The sequence below is a fragment of the Tursiops truncatus genome, chromosome 1 (assembly GCF_011762595.2).
Source record: "Tursiops truncatus isolate mTurTru1 chromosome 1, mTurTru1.mat.Y, whole genome shotgun sequence".
NCBI classification, from domain to species: domain Eukaryota; kingdom Metazoa; phylum Chordata; class Mammalia; order Artiodactyla; family Delphinidae; genus Tursiops; species Tursiops truncatus.
This window is the reverse complement of record NC_047034.1, coordinates 131,889,818-131,910,031: the sequence shown is the minus strand read 5'-3', so window position 1 is coordinate 131,910,031 and position 20,214 is coordinate 131,889,818. Positions and strand designations below refer to the sequence as shown.

Below are 20,214 nucleotides of genomic sequence, written 5' to 3'. Positions count from 1 at the left end.
ACGGAGTTTCCATAGCACACAAAAATGGAAACTATGGTACTTTGTTGCTTAGTTTTGGTAACCCAGATCTTTTGGAAGTTGATTTTTCATTTGGGACTCAAGCTTCCTACATGAACTGATGGGCTGTGGCTTCTCTGCCCCCAGGAAAGCCAGGTTTAAGCCCAGCAGGAAGTATTGCTGGCCCTATAGATACCGAGCATACCTTTTAATTCCTAAGTGTTATTAAATTTAAACCAGAAAAGAAGAACTCTGTGAACCCAGACTCCACTTTTTTTGTGCGTTTTATTTTTTGGTCAAGAAAGAAAGGTTAACAAGTCGCTGTTTGTAAACTTGCGTGTGACTGTGTGTGATCTTATTCTAGCCTGGGAAGAGAACCTCAAGGCTTGAGAAAAAAAGATGCGCCGTTTTTATAAATTTGGTAAATAAAATAAAACCTTCCAACTTTAGAGCTGCATTCAAGCATTGTAATTAAGGGAGTACCAGTTATTTTTTTAAATTATAATACACCTATTTTAGCAAATTTGCAAAGAATTAATTTCTTTGTATTTATGTTTTTCAAGGTCAGTTCCTTTATTCAGCCAGAGAGAAATCCAATATCCTTAGCAGAATTTTACCTCAGTTTCCCAGAGAGATGAGAGAAGAAGAATAGATTGGGCGTGGAATGTGACAGAAATTTGTCTGTCTGTGCTGCCCAAGATTAGCTAACTAATCATCAATTTCTGTAGCAATATAAGCGTAGCGCGCGGAGGTTAAAAAAAAACTGTCCCAGGTCATGAATTTTCCATTTTTTACTTAGCTTCTAAGTGAAGCTTTTAATTTTTTTTCTCTCATTGTGTTAATGTGAATACTACTTCCTTAATCTTTATTCTTAGTTTATCATCCTTTATCATACGTCCTTACCTGCCTTGAAAGTCTGCATTATATTGTTTTATCATCTGTACAAGATCACATCACTTTATGGATATTCTAAATATAGTCTGTTAATACATAGTGCCTGATAAAAGGCTAATATATAGAAAATAAGCCATTTTCAGAACTTTTGGCTAATTTTAGAAACCACATTCTCAACTTCAGGCCAGGTTTTAAAAAAAGAATTGAAGAGTATCTGAACTTATGTCTACATCAAGCCAAAGATAAATAGGGTGTGTCAAACTGGCCATAATTCCTATCAGAATTGGTCTTCAGCCTAACATTTTCAACACAGTTTCAATATTGGTCTTCTGAAATGCATGCTAGAATGAAAACCAAAAAGGAATTTTAACATCTTATTTTCGATTATCTAAATGAAACTTTCGATGTCTTTTTTTTTAACTGTAATTACTCTTCTCTTACTGAGAGAAGCTTTACTGATACACCAGTCCAAACATGGTTATGTCACTCCTTCACATACTTAGTAAAGTGTTCTTGCTCTGCGATACATATCAAGGAGTCTTTAATTATGAAATCAGAAATGCAGAAGCCTATCACATACTGCAGGAATTTTCTATAGTAGGAACCTAAAAGATTTACATTAAACAAAATTTGTAAGCTTAGCCTTACTCTTCCTACTACAGATAATAGGAAATGTTTTTAAAGACTCTGGTCCCAGTATATTTGCAAATAATTGTCAGAATTGTCTCATGATTTGAGTAATCTGCTTCCCTTTTAAATTCTAACTTTTTGTTTGTTTATGTTTCGAATATTAAATTATCTGATAAGGTTATCGTGGGCACTAGACAAGCCATTTGCCCATCTCTGATAGAGAGGGGGACGTCTTTCCCTTCTATGTAGCCATTTCAGGAATTTTAGCCTTAATTGAAAAACCCTGCATGTTTTCTAACTGTACTTTGTTTCTGCTAGGAGATAGAAAAATCTATAGACCGTCTCTGGGATAACCCTTGCTTAAAAGTCTTGCCCAGACTAGCCTCTCCCCTCTATTCCTCTATTCAAGGTCACTTATTGAGCCTTTACTGTGTGCAAGCCTTTCTTTAAACGTGTGCCCTCAAGGGCTTGCAACTTGTTGGTAGGGCAGGTGGGGATTATACACACGGAGAAATGAAATAGAAGCTGAGCCCTGTTCTTAGTAACCAGGCTGTAGGAAGCCAGAGGAAGGAGGGATTAATTCTGCCAGGAGGAAGGGAAAGGATCCTATCTTCATCCTCTTCTACACTGAATTATCTTCTAAATTCAGGACAGGGATCTGTGCTGTATAAATGTGACTAACCGGCATCGGAAAAGAAGGCAATTACTTTCTGTGCCTAAGTGGGTGTTGACAAAAACAGAGGGTAAAAGCAAAGACAGAACTCTATAAATTGACTGAAATCTTTTCAGATATTTGACAGGAAGCTTTGGATAAAATGTTAGAGTTTTAATTACTGTATTTTAATGGCAGCTGAGGGTTAATAAACCCAATGGGCACTTGGCCTGGTCATCAACGTGTGGCTGCCATACAGTTGAGAATAGTAGTGTGGGCTGGGCTGTGCAATACCAGTGGGTTAATCAACTTTGCGATAGTCTGTCCCTCATTCCTCAGGCAGGGGAACATTTGAGTTTGCAATAGGTCATCCTGCGTTGCAGTTTTGTGTTTTAAATGTAGCTAAGTTTGAGCCTACAGAAAAAAAATCAAGAAAATGGAAGTGGTGAGTTTTTTTTAACTAAGGGAATTCGTTCAGTCAAGGCAGAGGGCCAGTTTGAACAATGTAAGCCTGAGACATCTTTCACAGGGGGCTGTGTGCCCTTTCAGTGTTCTGCTTTGCTTTGCTTCTAAAGACATGATGTCTGTTTTCCGTAAAATTTCTCGGAAAGTATTTGTACCCATTTATTTTCTTTTCTCAAGGAACTTGCAAGCAGATCTTGCAGTGTGGTGAGCACACACACATTTTCTCTCCCCGTTGGTGCCGTCCTGTCCAGGGCAGCGCGCGGACTTGCGGCGGGTGATTCTGCAGAGGATGCCCGGCAGCTCCCAGGCCTGCAGGCTTCCTGGAACCTAGGTGTTGGGAGCCCAGAGCTTGTGAGCCTCCTGTTCATGGCTCTGTCTCCAGGGCTCACAAGAGTGCTGGGCACACAGTAGTTGCTTGATCCATATTTGTTGGTTTTATCTGTGGAATGATATGCTGACTAAATGATGAGAGTATATTATTAAGCAATTTCAGTTGAGTTTCCATTTCCTCGGTTGCTAGATTTGTAATATTTTAATCAGCATATGTCAACATTTTTTCAATTATTTCAGATTTATCAGTGACACTTGAAGTTCCACTTACTCTTTTGCAATCACTAGTTTCTTGGGACGTACAATTCTTAGGAAAAAATGATTTAGACTACAAGAATTTAGGAATTTTAGGGGAAAGCTAGGGCTCATTTACTTTAATAGCCCTAAAGATGAGAAAAATGAGACCCAGGTTTACGGAGCTTTTAACAATCGATTCTGGATCCCAGATTTCCTGATTCTGAACCTGGTGTTCTTTTTTTGGATATTAACCCAAATACCTTAAAGCTTTTCCTCTCTGTTGCTCTCACTTTTGATCTCTCATTTGTGAATACTTTCTTTAGACCAAACAGGGAATAATAAAGTACTCCAGGAGAGGGGAACTCAGAGGTGAACTTCACATGGAAATGTTACAGGCCTGCTGCAAGGTGCAGCCAACAAAAAAAAGCGAGCTGGCAATCTGCCTTCCACGCAAAGGTTATTTTTCTTATTACAACAAAACTAATTAGTGGATTTTCTAATGTAAGAAAATGTTGCTGTTAGTAAAAGTTTCCTCTGTGCCAGAAAGCAGATGGTGGCAGTGAACAGTGTTTTCTTTTGCCAGGTTTTGTATATGCTTTCTAAACCTGCAAGAGATTTTGCTTTTCCAGATTCAGATTTCTGATCTTTTTTATTTTTAAACAGAAATAGAAACTTATATTTAAATGTACTTGCATCATGTGGTCTGTTTGACATATCATGGTTCCTTGAAAATGTTGAGTAACATTTGATGTTCTGCATGAATTTCTTCTCGAAGAGTCTTGGGACTTCTTAATGTTGTGCTATACTTTCCTTACGGAAATCCAGAGGTCGTGCTTTGAGAGCGCCACAGTAGGGAGTTTAGGTGGGGTTATGAAAAGCAGTGTAGCAGATTTTCTTTATGTGGCAAAAGAAAAAAAAGATTTTCTTATTTTGGTTTTTTATTTTTTGCTTCCAATCACTGTGTAAATACCAGCTTTTCTCAGTAAAGTTCCTTAGAGCCTGCCTCTATTCACGATGACGTCAGGGTTTGTATACAATTTTGAATAATTCATTTCCCTATCTACTGCCGGTGAGATGTTACACTCTTCCTGTGAATTTAAAATAGTCTTTTTGCCTAATGTTTTTTATGAAATTCCTTCCAAATAGGTTTGTTCAAAGTCTTCCCCTTTGAAGTCTAAGCATGTCAGGACAATACCAACATGGCGGCATTAAAACAAAGTGCTTTCTGATTTTAAGACCAGGTGGGAGAACATGTGACTACAATAGTGTGATGTGAGGCTGTTTTGTATGATAAAAACTTAAGACTCTGTTGACTAAGACTTTAGAAAATTTCCCCTTTCTACGGGACATCCATTTAGAGGAGAAAAGGAAATCATTAAATTGTTAGATGAGTTGCTAAAGTATAGAATAAAGATGGAAAATGAAAACCAGCCCAGTGATTTTTTTTTTTTTTGGAGATCATTTGGATAAATATAACAAGAAATTATTGCCCCAAATTTACTAAATGGAAAAGAATTATGAAATTCTGTGCTGTTTTTGGAGGTGGTAGCCAGACTTAAAGGAAATAACGGAGGCCTTCATCCCTTCTTTTACAGCATTCCCATGTTAAGCTCTGCTATTGTTCCAACCATCCCCCAATACAAACCTGATAATTGAGAGACACCATGCAGGTATTATGTCACCTTTAATTCCTGAATAAACTCTGATTTTTTTTCTTGTAACTTTCCCCAGATCTGTTGCAAATAAGATTTCCTGTCTCATTTGAAGAGCTGCTATTTCTGACCCCTGTTCAAAGATGCCACTTGCTTTGTTACTGCGATTTGTTTTCTTTTTACTATTTCTTCTTTTTCTTCCCCACTTATAATTTGTTTTTAATCTTTTTTTTCTAGTAACCAAAAAATAAAATAGGACAGTTTAGAAGGGCCACTGAGCCATTTCAACCAAAAATGATTTAGTCACCTTTTATTCTTTGCTTATCTTTCTTATTTATTTATTTATTTATTATTCATGGCTGTGTTGGGTCTTCGTTGCTGCGTGCAGACTTTCTCTAGTTGTGGCGAGCAGGGGCTACTCTTCGTTGCGGTGTGTGTGCTTCTCATTGTAGTGGCTTCTCTTGTTGTGGAGCATGGGCTCTAGGAGCACAGGCTCAGTAGTTGTGGTGCACGGGCTTAGCTGCTCCACGACATGTGGGATCTTTCCGGACCAGGACTCGAACCCGTGTCCCCTGCATTGGCAGGTGGATTCTTAACCACCAGGGAAGTCCCGTTCTTTGCTTACCTTAATATTGTAAATCTGAAAAGACAGAGGTGATATTGAAATCACTCTGAACCCCAGGTTTGGGCCTTGGCTGGGTGAATGCTGCAGGGGGTTAAACATTGCTTCAGGAAGCTCAGCAGGGATAGGGTGTAGGGGTGAGTTGGGGTAATAATGGGGTATGATTGGCAGGTAGAACTACTCGATTTTGTTCTATACACTGGTGCTCCAGCTTCCTCTTGTCTGTAGGCTTCCACCATGACCAAAAAATTGAAAAAACCATGGAACCCAGGGATTTGTCATTTTTGTTAAATAGAGAACAAACAGATAAACCATTTCCTATTTGTAGAAATCTCCACCTCCTCTCTCCTCCCCTAATAGACTTAGGAAAGTGTGCTCAGAAACACTTCATGTTACCACCACTGGTGGAGATTGGGGGGTTGGGGGGAATAGCTACACTTAAAAAACAAGTAATATACACTTTAATAAACCATCCAGAGTTGAATGAATGGAATTCTTAGTCAACATTATGAGCTACCTCAGAACTGAATAAAAGCTCACAATGCCTTGCACACAGTAGGTGCTAAATGTTTGATGAACTGAAATAAGCTTCTTCCTCTAGGAATCACTAATTATTAGTCATTTTTTAAAGTGACAATGGTTCTTGAAAAGTGAATCAGAATGAAGTTCCAGTCACCCACTTAGACTTTTTGATCAGGAGCAGGTGTTGAAGATAGCACCTCTATTAGAAACTTTACAGAAAACATGATTTTTTTTTAAATCAAAATAAATCCAGGTGGCAAATAAGAAACTTTTTTTTTTTTTTTGCGGTATGCGGGCCTCTCACTGTTGTGGCCTCTCCTGTTGCGGAGCACAGGCTCCGGACACGCAGACTCAGCAGCCATGGCTCACGGGCCCAGCCGCTCCACGGCATGTGGGATCTTCCCGGACCGGGGCACGAACCCGTGTCCCCTGCATCGGCAGGCGGACTCTCAACCACTGCGCCACCAGGGAAGCCCGAAACTTTTTTTTTTAAAGCACATCCCGAAGATAGTTCATTTGCCTAATCCTATGTAAACTATTACTAGACATTGTATGGAAGACAGTTTAATTTTAGGATTATTACTAAGCAAATTACTCATCCATACTGAGTTACTGAAATGGAAAATACTTATCCCTCCTTCAACATAACCACAGAAAAGAATGTACATTGCATCCTAAAATGAAAATAAAAATGACAGATAAAATGAACTTCAGATGAAGGTGAAAGCACATAAGCTCAACTGGCACCTAACTGGGTTTATGTGGGTAGGACCCCATGATCTGTAGTGAACTTCTGAAAGCTTTTCTGGATTCAAAGCTACGTAAGTAAATTCATGTGTTTTAATTATCTAGGTTCGTTTTTTTCTTTTTATGTAGGGTGTTTGCAGTTTTCTCATTTGTATCAACTCACACATTTTTGAAATTTTATAATTTAGTATAGTTTTGGTTATAGATTAAAGTTCACTGACTAATCTTTTTAGCATGTTTAACTGCTCCATGGTATAAAGATACACAGAACTTGATGGCTTCCAAGTGTGGTTCAAACATCCAAAGCACTTGAGATTAGCACCATGTGAAGAAATTTTAAAATATTGTACTGCAATTAATTTTAAATAACTTAGCACTGCATATGTCAGGGAGAAAGCCATGATAGAATCCAAATGGAAACTCCTAAAAGTGAAATGATTCAGTACATTTAAATCATTTTATCTATCATAAAGACATAGAAGCAAAACATATATGATTATTTCCACTTGCAAAATGCTTGGGTGAATTTCTAGAGAATCAGCTATCACTTGAACTTTGTTATGATGCTGTGGGAGTCTGAGGACAAGTTTTTGGTTGACCAAATGATAGCTCCCTGTTTTCATGCATATTTGTTAAAAGTCTAGAAACCAAGTTGTTAGGGAAAAGTTATTGTCGATGTGGAAACTGAAAACACATTATTAAAAAAATATATATTTTACATTACATATTATAACAACACAGGGATTATGGGCGCCAACCCTACACACAGTCAAAAATCCTCATATAACTTTTACTATAGAAAAAAATCTGCTTATACAGTGAACCCGCACAATTCAAACCTGCGTTGTCAGTGGTTGACTGTATATATGAGAAGGTATATCTAAAGTGTTTTTGAGAAAGTATTGTCCTCAATACTAGTCTAAGACCTAAGACCTAGGCTAAATTCTTCAAGGATACCTTATACGGTAGCTCGTGAAACAAAAAGTTTCCTGGTGTTCTGAATTACATAATGGGTTAAGAAATAAAAAGAAAACACTGTTTATTGGCTCCTGTAGTCAGGACTGGCCAAGTCACTGAAGATAAACATTTGCAATTCATAGTAGGGTATTTGTCATCATTTATAAGGTAAAGAAGAGATCGTCTGACTTATAATGATTATTGAACTCATGTTATTTCTAGTTGTACTTAATGATCAGCAGCTAATATCACCCAGTCCCTTTTGATGAAATGTGGGTCCCAACCTTGAATGCAGCCAGAAGACCAACAACCTGATTGCTAATGATCTGTTTCAAATTAGAACTCTAGGGCTGGAAACAACCTTTACGGGTGCCTAACCCCCCTCATTCTGGTCCTGAATCTAGGGCCAGAAAGCCAAGCCTATGAGTCCCATAAGGTCTGTTCTCACCACATGGGATATACCACCATCCAGTCATGCAGTCTCCCCAAAGCCAGAAAATTTACCCCCAAACATCTGTTGACATCTCTCAAGATAGGCCCTATTGTATTTCATGGCCCTGAAAGAGCAATTCTTTCACCCTCTTCAATTCCATTTCAACAAATATCTGTTAGTACGTATATGTTCTAGATACCATGCTCTGTGCAGTAAAAATAATGAGACAAGGGCTTCCCTGGTGGCGCAGTGGTTGGGAGTCCGCCTGCCAAGGCAGGGGACACGGGTTCATGCCCCGGTCCGGGAAGATCCCACATGCCGCGGAGCGGCTGGGCCCGTGAGCCATGGCCGCTGAGCCTGCGTGTCCGGAGCCTGTGCTCCGCAACGGTAGAGACCACAGCGGTGAGAGGCCCGCGTGCCGCAAAAAAAAAAAAAATAAATAAATAAATAAAATAATGAGACAAGAAATATAAGTAAGTAGTCAATGTGATTCTTTAACCAGTTTCTATACATTAGCAAACGTATGCAGTGTACAGTTAGAGTTATAGCTGCTATAATTTACAAGGCATTTTAAATCATGCCATTCAGTTCTCATAAACTTGAAAGTCAGGCATTTGGAAGATGAGTAAATTGAAATTCAGAGAAGTAAAGGGGCTTGCCCAGTTCCACAAAGCGAATATAAATGGCCAAGAAGGGACCCAAACTCAGGTTTTCTAATACCAAGTCCTCTGCATTTTTCAGTGTACCACAGCTACCTTTGTTAAACAGCCATTTCTGTTAAAGGGAGTACACCAGGCCTGATTAGGAATATTGTCTATGAAATTCTTTCTAAGGGGGAATAAACCTGATTTTTAAAAACCATTTTGATTTTTTACACCATTCCCAACAATGCTAACTATGCAGTAATATACCTTCATCTTTCACTTGAAAGGACTCTGCCTAAACCTCTCTATATCTTACTAGAAAAGTTAATCCCAGCCATCCATTCCCACCAATAGTTAGCATCCAGGCTACTGTAAATTCTGTTACAAGGCTACACTTAGTGGTACAGTACTGATTGCGAATGGTAAGAGAATAAAAGCCATTACAAATGTGCACGATAACATGTTGCTGTACATTAACTTCACTAGAGGACAGGACTTAATCAAGAGGGGATGCCACAGAACCTTGATTTTATTATTGTTATTCCGATTGACTGAGAGATCCTTGAGAGCAGAGACCTTGCTTTTTAAAATTTTTAGCACCACGTACGCAGGGGGAAAGGCTCATAGTAGATGCATTGATGAATGCCTGAATTAATGAATGGAACAAGTAAGCCCAAAGACAAGGAAGTTAAAAGGAAGCAGTGCTTTTTCAGGAGACTCATCCAGTATCATTTTCCCCTTTGGTTAGTAGTCGTGGTCTGAACATTGGAGCACTGCAGAATCCCAGGCTTCTCCAAAAATCTCTAGCTATCGCTGGTGTTAGGACTCACAAACACACTGATAGTCCTGTTTTCTCAAAAGCTTCAAGGGGGGGAAAAGAAAGGAAAGGAAGAAAGAAACAAGAAAACCCAAACTTCCTGATTTACCCAACCGCAGAATCTTCAGCCTTCTCATTAAGGCGTCTGCATTTTTTAGGCAAATTGTTACTATGCCCTTCTCATTATCTTCTTTGACAGCATTATTCTCTGGTTATGGATATGACACGGTCCAGTGATTTGATTTGTGAGACTTTGGTCGTTTAGTCAGTGGATTGAAATCTCTTCCACCATGCTTTCTCCCTGTGTCCCAACCCTTCCCTTCCCACCCCCCACCAATTCTTAATTCCCTTTCCTCCTTTTTTCCTTTCCAAGCAGGAAAATGTCCCAGTAAACCCCACTACCTTGTCATCCAAAATTCCATGGGAACCTTCGCTCAGGGGGTCTTCTTCTTGAGGCCTTCACCTTACTTTTAGACAGTTGTCATTATCTTTGTATAAAGGTCATAGCTAAATTGAATAAAAGGAAAGCTGTGTTTTCCTGTCGATGCACAAAGGCAGTATTGACTTCCCTAATCCAGTTTGCTGAGGGGTGAGAGAATTAAATTAGATATCTAAGCACAGAAATTGAGAGCCTTTGAAAACAAAGATAAGGAGACAAGACTGTATTTTCCCTTTTCCTGGGAGCTCTGGGCTCAAGATTTTGCAGGTGTGTCATCTGATCCATGGCTTGCATCGATCAAAACTGTGCCAATGCATATTTAATTAGCAAGGGGACCCTGGATGCATTATAGCCATCATCCCTATATTGAATGGACTGTCAGACTTTCTGCACACTTCTCCACCCCTACCGTCCCCTCAACCCATGCCCCCTCCCTTGCCTCCTTGTTTGGGAAGCTTCTGCATTTTGTCTGAGCAGCTAAAAAGTTTCTTTGTTTTTAGCTGCTGATGCATACAGCACCACTGAGGAGAATACAAACAAGTAGAGTCCTAAAGTGTTTATTTTGTCTAGGAAGACAAGCTCAACCAATTTGATGCCTTTGGTAAGATTTTCAAACCCTATAGAAAACCAACAAGAAAAATAAAAAGAAATACACTTTTCAACTCTTCATGTTTAGTTTTTTTAAAAGAGTCAGTTATATTAGGATTAAAAAAAAAAAGAGGATCCCGGGATAGATACTTTAGTAATAGAATAAAAGAATAAACATTTTACTATTACGATAGAAAAAAGTATATTAAAAAAAAACCTCCCTGGTCTTGATCATTAGATAGGGCATGTTAGCAAATTTTTTATTTATCAGTCCAAATTGTATGGTAAAATTCACCATTCTGTCCTGAGGCTATCGTGCCTTTAGGGAATTCAATGAGTGTAGAAAAGTTAAGATAGAAGGTGAGCAAAAGTTAGAGTTGGATGTATTTTTTAAAAGTTTCAAAGGTTTCATAGGAACGTCTATTGGTGGGGGTCCTTAAAGTGTTGGGAGGTTTGGAGTTTTGCCTCCAAGAGGTTATTTCATGGGATTATGGTCACCGTTGATTTTCACACAGGTTACAAAGCCAGACAGAGTGTTGTCTGATAAACAGATGTAAGGAACCAAGTCTGCTTAGAATAAAGAGCAACAGACTGTGAGCACATATTTAGGATTCATTTAAACTCATCAACATAGTCTAGCTCATAGTTCTCTGTCTCTAGTCTACTTTTGAGGTAGCTTCTTGCTGGTAAAGTAACAAGGAATTTTTTTTTCTTACTACAATTTGCTGTGGAGACTCATGGGAAATTCATTTGCATACATCTTGTTACAAAGACTGACTACTTCCTGGCTTAGACAAAGTGTTGCCTGATAAACAGACTTAACACACAAATGTCTGTCTGGAATAAACAACGGCAAGCTGAGATTTAAATTTCCATTATCAGAGATAATCTCTTTCCAGTATATAGGAATTAAGAACCTTTACTTTAAAACCAGGGCTGTGATGCTGATGTTTTCTACCAGAATCATGTCATGTGTGGGCTGGGGTTGATTTTTTTAAAAGAAACAAAAAATGTATATGGATGGGAAGATTTATATTGCAGAGGTAAAAGTACATTTCTTTTTGGGGGACCTTACAGTTTCAAAATCAGGTCTTCTTGCATTATTTTATTTGATCCACACAACAACTCTATTAAATTAGGCAAAATAGTCATTAGTGTTCCCATTTTACAGGTGAAAAAAATACGAGATCCAGAGTTAAATTATATAGCTCAGATTTTTTTAGGATTCCATCTTTGTACCTTTTCATACTTCTTTCAATAGTGAAATATGAATGCAAAAAAAGTTAATCCTTAGAATACTAACTGAACTTAAATAGCCATGATTATCCTCAACAGAGATCATTTTATTATTTTAATGAAATTTTTTACAGATATCCAGACACATGAAAATAATGTGTATAGACTATAACTAAATTATGCATCATTTTCATTTGACACATTTGTTTTTATAGTATGAAAGTATACAGGGAGTTTTTCTACTTCCAGTTGTATAGATTGACTACATAAGTCATCTTCAAGTATATTTTCTTCTAAGAACCCCAAGGACTTACTGTTATAATTAATTTTGTTTGTGAAAAAAGTGACTCAAAAGGGGAAATTGAGCACAATTCTGATATGCAATAATGTTATACTCATGGCTTTTTAGGCAGGTCTTTGTTTACTCATGAGTGGGTAGGTAACCAGGTTGACTCACTAATGTGAGTTCTGAATTGATCAACAGATCACCATCACGTGTTAACACAGCCCCTGTTATGAGAAAAACAAAATTCAAAGTGGTTATGTCAGTTTTAGTTTATTTTAGTCAGAGACCCTTGTCAAAGAAAATACGAGAAATTATAAATTTATTCAGAGTATCGTGCTTACATATCTTTTATAATCACCACATTCTTGCCATTGACTTCACTTATAACTTTGCTGAAAAACCCGATGATGACTGGAAATCAGCCTCATGCGAAGACTGAAGGTTTAAAGATTGAGTCATTTGGTCTTTACTTTCAGAGTGACTGAATTTGTAATTTTCAAAGCTTAGAAATGATTCCCCCTCAGTGTCATAACACAACAATGGTGAGACCATTTTACTTTTTTCTCAACGTGTTAAAACTGTGTATCATTCCACAACCTCCCTGTGCATGTAGCCAAATAACACGTTTATGAGTAGGTGATAAGACAGTTGAATCACTCTTCAACCTAAACAGTCTCATCATCAGAAACAGCCCTGACTAAACAGATGGGCCTTGAATACCAGCATTAATGCCAAAAAATCTAATTCCTGCAAATTTAATATTTCACAAATTCTTCTTCCGAAAGGCATGTAAAAAAAAAGTTTTAAGAAAGAAAATGGTAGTCATCTAGATTATATAATGCTTTTAAGTTCCGACCCCGAAAATGCCATACCCGGGAGTGGCTAAGGGGTGGATCTCCCGAGCAGCTGGCAGCCCCCGGGGTGGTCTAGTGGAGCCCTTCCAAGTCTCTGCTGCGTGAACACAGCCTTCCCGCTCGGATTCGGATTAGAGGATTCAAGGGCCAACGTGTACAAACTAGCCTGGTCCTTTTGGAATTAGGGTTTTCCTTCTGCCCCATCTCCCCACCTCCCTTCTGGTGAAGAAGGATTTGCTGTGCATACCTTGATTACTGCGGTTATCATGACACACGCAATTCTAGCTTACTGGGAAAGTTACACAGATCAAATTTTGTATTTTAAATACAGTAAAGATAAGACTTCCCATTTAAGGAACCATGGAGTGTTTCCATTTTCAAAGATAAGAAAACTTTTATGGTGTGACTCACCTCATAATTTGTTTTAAAAACCAGGTTATTGTGTATTTGTTTTTCATTAAGTAGGCCACAGTCATATGCATTCATTACCATTAAATATTGGTTTGATTGTTTACTGAGCTTAAAGGATTTATCCATTCTCTGAAAATGCTGATGATAACTGAAGATTTTTGGTGGTCCAGATTTAATGATAGTATTACAAAATTCTGTTTGTTCTTTGCCAGACCATGATGGATACTGTTATATGTAGTGGATGGTATTGTATTCATCAGTTTTACTCGTAAGCCCCAGATTGTATATACATATGTGCACCTGTGAAGGGACATTCTACACCTCAAAGGTTTTTAAAATATTTCCTCACACCTCAGTCTTTAAGGTCATGGTGATACTGGAAAAAATAGACAATGTTCCTAAAGTTTATAAAGTACTACAATAATATTTCTTTTATAACTACAGCTATGAGAGAGACTAATAAGCAAAATGTGACTATTATAGCCATTTTTCTAGATTTCCTTACTGTAATAAACATCTTACGGTACTGAATGATCAAAATAGAGTAATTCTAAGCCTTATACTACTAATCAGAAGTAGATTTCTATAACATCATGGATGTAGAAAAATGAATCTTGGATTCTTTGGCTTGACCCTTTCGCAAACTACTCATCTTCCCAAACCTCTGTAAGAAAAAAAAGAATCTACCTAAATTTTAAAAATCTTTAAGTGCTACAATCCTAGGGGGTATTTATTATATTCAGAGTATAATCACCCTATTCCTTATTGTCTTTTACCTCAGGAATGTTCCTGACGCTTCATTTATTTGCAGGAAAGTATTCATTCCTAACTTTGCCTTTTCTTTTTCACACTATGAAGAACAACTTCATCTCTTTTTGGCGGCATTTTCACTTTCTTTCACTTGACTAACTCGTCTTTGTTTCTGGATGCCTTCTGATTTCTTCGTATCACCTTTTAATTTGGGAGATTTAAAACTGGACACAAAATTCTAACAAAGACTTTTCAAGCTTCATCCTTAACCAAATCAGTATGCATGTAGGGAGGTTGAACTTAGGTGAAATTATTTTTCCCCTGGAACCTGAATTTGTACTTTCATGGTCCATAGACTTTTGTTGATATCATGTTGACTGAATAGGAATTACATTGGTTTGTTTCGGGGTGGGAAGGGTTCCCCACCACTGCGTGGCTGCTCTTCTTTTATCAGCTGTTCACAACAGCAGTTGTTAGGATTTTGAGTCCCTCTTCGGGCATCAGAATATGGCAGCTTTCTCTTATCTTTGTGTTTTTTTGAATGTGTGAAATATTTCTGCCATCCATCATTTTAGCCTGCACACATTTCTGGGGGGCCTTTTATGTGTCAGACACCACTCTCAGCTCTTACTATTCTAAGGAGCCTCTTGTGGGTGTGTCGGCCAGGGGATCAGAGGAGGTGATTGTCTGCAACTTCTAAACGCTGTGCAAGATTTCCTGCTCACGAGCCAGAGGGATGTGTCTCTCTCTTCCTTGCCAGGTCCCACGAAGGGAGATATGAAGCAGAAATAAAGACCTTTTCTACCCTCCTTTTTCATTTCATAAGTCCCAATCTGCTTTTAGGTGTGAATTTAGTATATTTTCAGTCACTGGCAGTGGTTCAGCATTAGAAAGCTGAACAACAAGTGAAAATTCATCTCTTTAGTTCAGCGGTTAACAAATCCTTAGCTGGACCAGGTACCCTTGGAAGGTACTAGGGGGTAAGACTAGAGGAAGAAAGGAATTCTTTTCTTATGGAGCTCAAATTCTCATAGGAGATCATTGAAGAGTACCTTAGTGCAACATAATGTAAGTCACATTGTAAGAGATGTATGGCCAATAAAAGAGGAATCAGAGAGGAAAAGTTTAATTCTGGGTCGAGCACAAGGAAGATTTAACAACATTCCATCTTTGCATCACGCCTAGAGAACAGAAAATACGTGGAAGCGATGTCTATATTTTTGCCTGACCAGTTTTACCATATTGACATGCTTTTGTCACTCTTCACCATACCAAAAGGAGTATTCTCTGAGGTTCCAGGTTGAAGGGGAGCAGAAATGAGGTTAGGGGGACTGGATCCATGCATAAGTAGCAAATCCAGTACAAGGTTTCTGTTCCTGCAGTGCACATGCTTATGGAAGCAGAGGCTAGTGTGCAGGCATTAGGATTTATTTTATTCCTTTCCCTAGTGATTATATTGATAGTGAAATATCTTTGTCTGAGTACTCCAGCAATATAGCTGTAGGCGCCATAAAAATGCATAGGTAGATGACTGCCAGTTCAATTAAGAGGTCTCAATCCAGCCTCCTATATGAAAACCCTGTCAATTTTAGGTTTAAATTTCTGCTCATAAATTTTTTACAAACCAGAAGAAAAATTGCTTTTCTTTTAGGTTAGGTTGAAGTCTAAGGTTCCTTAAACAAAAAACAAATCCCTAGATGGAAAAAAAACTGATAATCCTAATATACTTCCTCACAATAGCATTTCCAACTCCATCATTTAAACACATTTTAAATTATATTCTCTTCATTGTAATATACAAATTTTCTGGCTTTCAACCAGGGAACCAGAGGAAGTCACTGCTGTGGGAGACTCAGATACAGGAAGGGCACCCAATTCTATGCAGGTGGTTCTTTTTTTTCTGGGGCCTCTAATTATTTCAGGTGGTGGGAATCAAAAGACCATGTGATAATTGTCCCCAAAAGTAAGACATAAAGTTACCTTGGCTTCTGACAAGTCTCTACCAAGTATTTAAAACAGAAAAGTAAATTAGTTGCTAACCTTTGTGATAGTGTTTTAATGCAAATGCTTAAGAAAGAGATCTTTCATTTGTATCAATTATGTATGGGTAGAAATTAATTTATAATTCTGGTTATCTGGTCGGCTCCATACTTAACAGCATTGGTGACCTTTTGCAATACCAGAGAAAGTATCCATGCGTTCTCAGCATAGAATTGCACCAGCACTGGGTAATTTTGTTCCTTGTTGGTTCAAAATAGAAACGGCATTCAACAGCCCATGGTAGAAAATAATTACCTAAGTCTTTAGATCATTTAACTTTTCTTGTAGATCTTTGGCCTTCCCTATCCATTACCAAGATGGTGTATTTTAGTATGCAGTCCTCCGGTGGAGAACAGTATCCCCAGCTTTTGAATAAAAGTGGAGAAATTAAATTCCGTTTTCAATTTGGCTAGATGCCTTCTCCAGTGTTTGTATCTGAGCTTTCACAAGAGTGCTGCGGCCCCTTTCAGACCAACTCTGAGCTGTTTTCCTGCCACTCAGTCATTTGCTGTTTGTTTGCTTCTTTTTCTGTGGCTTGGAATTTTAAACTTTCTTTGAACGTATCTATTGCCATCTTTTGTTGCTGTTCATGTTTTCTATAATTATGCTACCTTTCTATAAATATAGGGTGACAAACGTAAAAGAAAATTTAAAAGGACAAAGGAGTCCACTTTTAGATTATTAAAACAATTGTTTGAATCACTCATTTTTTTACCTTAGCTTAGTATTAATAGTTAAATATCAGAAAAGTAATTGGCTAGGGTATATTTAAATTAATTGAGATAAAAAATATTTTTCTTTTTGTAAAGTGATTAATCGTAAAGATATTACATCAAGAAAAAGAATATTGGCTAAGCTATCATATAGAAAGTTAGGTTTGCCAGTCTTATTCCAAAGAAAATGTTCTATTTGGCAAAATTTTATGTATCTATTCTGGGACATGATCAGGAAGAATTTTAACTTTCCCTAAGACAAACTTAGATATTTTCTTTAATTTTAATAGTGGATATTAATGGTTTAAAATTTTCTAGTACAAAAATAATGAAGGTATGCCTTTCTCCTAAAACATGCTGAATTACTTCTAAGAATGTTGAATTTGTAATTTTTAATGACGAAATTACAGGATATTCCCTTAGAAAAAGAGAAGGTAGTCCTGCCGTGTTTTTAAATCATTTGCTATAAAAATAATGTTAATTTATGGAGTTAAAATTTCAAATGTAATCCGATATAAATTGTATTCCAATTTTCAGTGCAGATTTTGTATTTAACTTTGTGGTTCATTTTGAAGAATTTGTCTAAAGTTTTCTGACCTGTAATGCTTTTTGTTTGTGTCTTCACTATGGCTATTGTTACATTATGATAAAAGCTATCACTTTGCCAGCAAATAAAAATTCAAATTTTCACATCATTTGCTATTTGAACCTTTGAATCAATCTAGAATTTTTTCTCTAGTTACCAGGTTAAGAGCATCTGAAAATTTTTAAATAGACATTTAAAAAATAGTACTTCCCAATAATTAAAATCTTCATTTGCCTAAAAGCAGGGGGCCTTTCTTAAAGTAATAACTTAGCGCTTCTCTCGACCTAGGGTCACTAGTAGTGCTGCTACCTTTTGCAGTATCTCCAAGAAAGAGAATGCTAAAACTGTAACTCTGTTGAAATAGAATTAATATTTTCAATTTAATCACAGTTAAGTGTCATGACCTTTTGGATCTTGCATTGAACTTCTTGCTGAAATGTGGTCAAATTTCAGGCAGCCCATTCTAACCCTGTGAAGTCAAGGTAAAGTTCAGATCCAGGCTTTCCACAGATACAGAGATTTTTCTGAAACTTTTTTTTGCTTGTTTTTTGATAATGTTATATATTGTTTCAAGTCTCAGAAAATGCTTTACATAAAAAACTCTCTCCTTGACATATTTTGCCTTTTTTCTCCTTTCCCCCCAAAATGTATCATAAGTATTCCTACTTCTAATTCTGTGAAATTTTTTGATCTAACTTAATTTTATCTCATCTTAAAATTAAATATTACTTTATTTTAAATTATCTCATTTAGAAGTTAATTTGATTGAATCACATTTTTTCATTTGAAAATGATTGTGTTTTTAAAATAAAAAATAAATGGGATCCAATAAAGGTGTGCAGGAACCTGTTTTTGCTCACAGGGCCTGTTAGGATCTCCCAAATGCAGCAGTACGAGAGGAAAATAATACTTATAAAGTGGGGGAGAAAGATATCTTTGAGTGATCCTGTTATTTTAAGTAAATGCACTAGAATATTAGGATTCTAGTATTTAATGGTGTTAGTCTGCATAGTCTGTTGCTGTAATACAGAGCTAAATATCAACAGAACTTGTTTCTGTTGTTTGGGTTGCTTTTATATACCAGCTTCAAAATATGTTTTGACACTTTATTATGTTCTGAATCAAGCTTCAGATGTGTGTAATGAAGGATGAAGTCTTTATCAGACTCGAGTGTATAAATAATGGAGAAGAGCAGTTTGGAAATGGTGTCTCTGTAAGAGGATGGTTTCTGAAGAGTTTCAAGTTATGATCTGGCGCAAGCCAAGCGCCACTGGAGGTGGCAACAGAACCGAGAGTCATCTCTGAAGGCACGGGCTGCGGCCTCTGCTGCTTTTCACCCCCTGTCTTTTCTCTCTTCTTTTTTCGATCCTCATGTCACTTCTGTAACGTTCTCATTCCTAGTTTCCATGCTGAACCTTTTGAGAAAGTCTGGCACCTCTGATCCACTTTCCTTCACAGACCCTGTAATTTTTGGCTGTATTTTTATGTTTTTCAGATTCAAGTCAATCTGAAAGTCCCAGCCAGCCAAGTGACGCTGACATTAAGGACCAGCCAGAAAATGGTAAGTTTACTTTGGGACTCTTGACTGCTGCTCTGAGAGTCCATGGTAGCCAGCAGCCAACCAAGTACAAGGCTTTTGAGGTCTGCCCCTATGGGCGGCCCACGGTAGGAACCATCTTGAGGACTCAAGGAGTTTTCTGGGCCACTCTAGCCTCCCCAAACCCTTCCCCTCAGCCACAAACCCTATCAGGGTACTCCTAAGAACCTTAGTTCCCAAGAAAGTTGATTACTGTGAGAGGCGGTGTTGATTTACCAGATCAGGATCTTTTACAGCGTAAGTGAGGCGCCAACGCCTTTTCATTTCAGTTCCTTTTAAGGTGGCAAGTGACCCACAATCTTCTTCACTAGTGATTTAAGTTTATTGACTGACAAGTATTTTTGAGGCCTTTTCAAAGCCTTTGCTAATTGCTTTAAGAAAATCATCTCTGCCTTTGAAGGATTTTTCACTTCAAATTGTCTAAAATAAAACACTAAGGATACGTGACAGAATTAAACTCATCAGTTGCATAAATATATAAACTTTCCGTGGCAGAAAGCTGACTAACCTAGAATACACACTTTATATATGAATATAATTGTATCCACTAAAATACTAACTGTGTGGTATATGCACTCCAAGGACGAAAAAGGTTGTCATAGGTTAGAATTTAAGATTGAGTAAAGCCATCAGTTTCAACAAAAATCAAGAAGTAAACTCGTGATACCCATGACATGCTAAACGTTGTATTATACACTTTCATAGATATCATCTCATAAAATTCCAAAGTGATCTTCCCTGGTGAGAGAGCTGAAGACTCTGATGGGAACTTGACCTTGAGGGACCTTTGAGGGGAATACGGCACGGAGGCTAAAAGCTCAGGCTGTGGTGTCAGACCTGTGTTCAAAGTCTGCCTCTACTTCTTCCTGCCTTTGTAATGTTGAATAGGTTATTTACCCTCCCAGAGTATTGATTTATTCCTCATCTTTGAAGTGGTACGGTAATAGTTGTATTGACATGTTGAAGAATTAAATAAGATAATGTGTATAACATACTTACCATAGTATCTTTCATAGACTTTACACTAAAAAAGCTGGCTGTTGTTCAGTATTCCTTGTATTATTTTTCTAGTCAGTATAGTTCTACCATACATTGTTTTTCACTTACTTAGAATG

At 37.6% G+C, this 20,214-nt stretch overlaps 1 protein-coding gene across 7 annotated transcripts in view; it reads left to right on the top strand.

Annotated features, from left to right (window-relative positions):
• Positions 1-20,214, top strand: part of NFIA (nuclear factor I A) — a 401,445-nt gene that overhangs the window by 174,753 nt on the left and 206,478 nt on the right. For all 7 annotated transcript variants that reach the window (XM_073789111.1, XM_073789101.1, XM_073789092.1 and 4 more), the window contains exon 3: positions 18,998-19,063. In XM_073789111.1, coding sequence (XP_073645212.1) covers positions 18,998-19,063 — 66 coding nt within the window. The remainder of the gene's footprint in view (positions 1-18,997; positions 19,064-20,214) is intronic.